At 44.9% G+C, this 5371-nt stretch overlaps 1 protein-coding gene across 1 annotated transcript; it reads left to right on the top strand.

The window, feature by feature from the left end:
* Positions 1-3051: 3051 nt before the first annotated feature.
* Positions 3052-4999, top strand: LOC113958935. Its single transcript, XM_027667575.1, has 2 exons — positions 3052-3462; positions 4605-4999. The coding sequence occupies exons 1-2, from the start codon at positions 3052-3054 to the stop codon at positions 4878-4880; spliced, it is 687 nt and encodes a 228-aa protein (XP_027523376.1). The 3' UTR covers positions 4881-4999.
* Positions 5000-5371: the final 372 nt, after the last annotated feature.

A 5371-nucleotide genomic window follows, 5' to 3' on the forward strand; every position in this document is an offset into this window, starting at 1 on the left:
ACTCCATAATAAGTAGTCAAGACCAAGAAAAGGACAACAGTTCAAAGTTGGTGCAATCAACCATCCATATTAGAAGCAGTGCCACCAAAAAAGCAGGAATGGTGTTAGTTATTGGAGACTCCTGAGAGGCACAGAAGCAGTCATTTGTCGTCTGGACAATCTCTCTAGAGAGGTTTGCTCCCTACCAGAGGCCCACATTCCTGATGTCGCAAAGAGGCTACCAAGTCTGGTATAATCACAGAACTATCATCCACTCCTTTTCATGTAGAGTCCAATGAGGTTGCAATGAGGAGATTGCAAAATATCAAAAGGGACTTCACGTCCCTTGGAAAGATGTTGAAGGGATCAGGAGCACAGGCAGTGTTCTCCTCTGTCCTCCCCCAGTTGGAGACTGGGACCCAGGAAGAAGGAGATGAAAGGATCAGGTGAATAACTGGTTGATGCCATGCTCAGAGTTTTGGGTTCTATGATCTCAGACATGCCTTCGAGAGACTGAACATGTTGACACTGGATGGGGCACACGCAACCAAGTGGGGTAAGAGTGTTCTGGAAAGCAAGTTGCCTGGACATATTAGCAGAGCTTTAAACTAGATTTAGCAGGGGGAGGGGATGTACTTCTGAGTGTCAGGGAGGAACCAGGAAACACCAACACTTGAGGAAGCATCAGGGTAATACCTGTAAATCGTCCCAAAGGAATTAGGGAGGGTTTGTCCCAAAAAGTGAAGAGTCCGATAGCCCAGCTGAAGTGCCTCTACACCAATGTCCTAGTTAGAACAGTTGGGACCAGTTCATCACTGTGTGGGTGTAACTCAAACTGTGTATTCTACATCCTCCATGCCATTTTCCAGAAACTGTTAGCAATAGACCATTTACAGCAACTGCCCAGAGCACACTTGACCCCTCAGGCTATAACCTGGGTGTTAAGAGGCCTGTGAGATAGGAGGATGCTCCTGTCCTCACACCCACGACTTACAATCACCCATTGTAGAACTCCCCGCCCTGGGGGAGGTACTGGGCATTCCTGCCTGAACCTGAGGGTATATAATCTTGGGGTCTTGGGACTTCTGATACCATTCATTGGATTCAGAGGAGGACCAGAACCTCGACCGGACTGCAACCACCACTCTCGACCGGACTGCGACCAGCACTCTCACCAACAGGTTTTCCCTCTCCTTTTACTCTGGACTCAGGGAGACCACGTGGGGCTTAGCACAGGGTCCAAGGAACACCACTCTGTTCGTGCCCCAGGGTGTTGGGTTATACATCTGGGTTTTGTGGGTTAAACCAATTGTTTGTCTATATAATTGTATTTATGGTATTATTTTTATTAAATTGTAACTCTGACTTATAATCTCTTTTGAGTTGGGTTCATTTCTCCTGCCGGTTTAGCTTTAAACCAGCACATTTCTTGGTGCCCAACGTGGGGTACGAGAGAGAAGTCAGAATCACAATTTCATTTTAAGTGTTTGTGTATTTGGATACAGAAACTCCCTGATCACCATGTTGCTTGATGTATTCACATGGATGTTGTATCTGAGCCTGTTCATATTTCCACATATGGGGAACTATTTGCCTATTTTGATGCTGTCTTTAAGACCAGGGAGAGGGATCAAAATTGCTTTATTAATATTCAAATTGGGCAAGCACTGGGTAACTCATCAATTTCTTTACATGCCAAATTCTCCTAGGCCTTTACTGGGTAGAGACTTATTGGAAAAATTAGAAGCTCAAATTAAATTCTGCAGGGGGGGAGACATAAAAGTTATTATTCCAGATACTAAATATATCGAGACAGCTGCTTTCTTTATACAGGAAAATCATGGAGAGATCCCTGCAGAAGTTGAAAATGCTGTCATACCTTTAGTCTGGGCCAGCGAGTACCCTGGGAAGTCAAAGCAAGCTGAACCAGTAAGCACACTCAGGCCAGGAGCAGTCCTGGTAAGGCAAAAACAATATCCTTTGAAACTAGAAAGCCGAAAAGGCTTAGTACCTATAATTGAAAGGTTTCTTAAAATTGGTTTACTGGTAGAATGTGAATCCAGATTTAATACCCTCATCCTACCGGTGAAAAAGGCTGATGGCAAAAGCTATCGGCTAGTCCAAGATCTTAGGACCATCAATAAAATGAGGACATCTACCCGGTGGTAGCCAACCCCTATACACTGTTAATCACATTGACAGAAGATTAAGGATGGTTCACTGTACTCGATCTTAAAGATGCCTTTTTCTGCATTCCTGTACATAAAGACAGTCAAGAGCTTTTTGCCTTTGAGTGGGAAAATCCTGAGACAGGGAGGAAAATGCAACTAACCTGGAGAGTTCTTCCACAAGGCTTTAAGAACAGTCCAACAATTTTTGGGAACCAGTTGGCAAAAGAACTGGAGGACTGGAGAAGACAGCAACGTTTGCAACCAAAAACCGAGACCAATGCATCGAACTCACTGTCTCTTGAATTTTTTGGGGCTAAGTGGGTATTGGGTCTCAAGAGAGAAGGCACAGATAACCAAAGAGATAGTCATCTACCTGGGACTTGAAATCTATCGTGGGCATCGGTGACTCAGTACAGACCAGAAAGAGGCCATTTACCATCTCCCAGAGCCCCACACTGTACGAGAGATGCAGGCCTTCCTGGGAATGGTAGCATGGTGTCGTCTGTGGATAGCTAACTATGGGTTGCTAGTCAAACCTCTGTATGAAGCCCTGAAAACAGTCAAAGAAGGAGTTGTAACGTGGCCAGATGAGACCAGAGATGTATTTAAACAGCTGAAACAATCCTTGATGTCAGCTCCAGCACTAGGATTACCAGATTTGACTAAACCTTTTGAACTGTTCACACATGAACAGTTGAATGTTGCTCTGGGGGTATTATCGCAAACTCTGGGAAGCCAACAAAGAGCTGTGGCTTATTTCTCTAAACAACTGGACAGTGTTAGCCAAGGGTGGTCGTGGTGCCTGCAAGATGTTGCAACGATTGTTATCCTGATTGAAGAGGCCAGGAAGCTCACCCTTGGGCAGCACATCACTGTGTATGTACCCCATGCAGTTCAAGCCATGCTTGAACAAAAGGGAGGCCACTGGCTGTCCCCCAGCAGAATGCTTAAGTATCAGGTTGTGTTGCTGGAACAGGATGATGTTACTTTGAAAACAACATCTATTGTAAACCCAGCTATGTTTCTGTCCTCAACACTAACCGACAGTGTCCCCGAGCATGACTGTTTACAGACTATAGAGGAAACTTATTCCATCAGACCAGACCTGAGAGATGTGCCTCTGGAAAATGCAGACTGGGAACTGTATACAGATGGAAGCAGCTTCATGCGAGATGGTAAGCGCTTCACAGGTTATGCAGTGACGACCAGAGATGAAGTGATTGAGGCAAAGGCCTTGCCAGCGGATGTGTCATCCCAAAAGGCAGAACTAATCGCACTGACAAGAACCTTGGAACTGAGCGAAGGAAAGAAGGTAAATATCTGGACTGACTCAAAATATGCATTTAGTGTTGTACATGCCCATGGAGCCATCTGGAAAGAGAGAGGACTACTGACAGCCCAAGGCAGTGGAGTCAAGCATGCAAACCAAATCCATGCACTCCTGCAGAGTACTTGGAAACCGGAAGAGGTAACTATTATGCATTGTAGAGCCCACCAAAAGGGGAAAACAACTCCCGAGTTGGGAAATCATTTTGCTGATCAAGCAGCAAAAGGGGCTGCAGAAAAAGGCATCCTGGCAATAGTACCACAAAAAGAAATTGATTTAACAAAGTACACCCCTAAATATGATGAGAAAGACAATCAGTTAATTAAATCACTGAAAGTTGAGATCAAGGAAGGTGGGTGGGCTGTTACCCCTATCGGACAGGTTATAGTTCCACCACTGCTCCTTAGAGAAATAGCTCAACAGGAACATGAGACTACCCACTGGGGAACAGAAAACCTTCTAAAACATCTAAAGAAAACAGTAATAGGGACAGGTATGACTGAAGCTGTGCAGTAGGTAAGTGTGAAATCTGTAAATGAAACAACCCAGATACAACAAAGAGAGTGGTACTAGGGGTAACAAAGGCTGGAGACCAACCTGGAGATTACTGGCAAATAGATTTTGCTGAGTTACCACCATGGGGGGGTATAAATACATACTTGTGTTGGTTGACACTTTCAGTGGATGGCCTGAAGCATACCCCTGTCATACTAACACAGTGAGGGAAGTGGTAAAAACTTTGCTTAACCACATACTTCCAAGATTTGGGGTTCCTCTAGGAATGTCATCAGATAGAGGAACACATTGCGACAATAGTGAAAGAAGTATGCCGCATTCTGGGAATTGTCTGGGACCTACACACCCCCTATAAACGTCAAGCTAGTGGCAAAGTTGAGCGAATGAATGGTACTCTGAAAATGCAAATTAGTAAAATTTGTCAAGAAACATCTATGTTGTGGGTTCAAGCTTTGCCACTGGCTCTGCTAAGAGGCATAGGGATAATATAAGTCCATATGAAATATTGTATGGAAGACCATATCAGGCACCACACAATACCAGGGGACGTACACATAAGAGGGAGAACCGATTTACAAAAATATTTGATTGCTTTAGGATTTACTTTACAGAAGCTCCAGAAGGTCATCGAGTTATCCAGACCCATAGGACTGGACACCCCTGCTCATCCATTCCAACCAGGAGACTGGGTCTACGTCAAGTGGTGGAACAGTGACCCCTTGCGAGCCAAGTGGAGAGGACCATACCAAGTCCTGCTGACTTCCCTCACCGCCGTCAAAGTTGCTGGCAGAGAACCCTGGTTTCACTATTCCAGAGTCAAAAGAGCACCAGCGCCCGGAACAACCAGTCAATCAGAACTGGACACCGACGAAGAAGATGTGGCATAGACTGTTTTTGCTGTGTATTCTGTTCGTGCTACCGGTAACTATGAACCGAGTTTGGGATCAAAAATTGCATGTGGCCCTAGTCCAAAATGTGTCTAAAATTCTTCAGAAAACTGAATGCTGGATTTGTACGCAAGTACCAGCAATTGATGACGAGGATAGTGACTGGCCCCTAATTGGCATTTTACTTGATGCCGTGGAATGTTGATGCTACAAAATAACTCAGGAGCAGTTAATTGTGGGTGAGATAAGGAAAGGGTTTAATTGAACCAAGGCAATAGATGTTACAAGATACGTGCGCAGCTGTGCCCGAGATGTTACATTATATAATATTATCTGTCCAATCCCAAATGTGTCCAGCCCGTAACCTTTGCTCTGGACCACCTCAGGTCCACCCCCTGAGAATTGAGTCTGGGGTGCATTTCGGGACCACCTCTTCATCATCTTCACCATCTTCAGAGCACAAAGGGTACATAGTCACCTAGTTCTTGACT

The sequence above is a fragment of the Corapipo altera genome, unplaced genomic scaffold, assembly GCF_003945725.1.
Source record: "Corapipo altera isolate COAL_440 unplaced genomic scaffold, ASM394572v1 61242b, whole genome shotgun sequence".
NCBI classification, from domain to species: Eukaryota; Metazoa; Chordata; class Aves; order Passeriformes; family Pipridae; genus Corapipo; species Corapipo altera.

Coding starts and splice junctions, on each gene's coding strand:
- LOC113958935 (XM_027667575.1), top strand. CDS start 3,052: ATGCTTGAACAAAAGGGAGGCCACTGGCTGTCCCCCAGCAGAATGCTT. Junction 3,463..4,604: donor AACTGAGCGAAGGAAAGAAG/GTAAATATCTGG, acceptor TTTACTTTACAG/AAGCTCCAGAAGGTCATCGA.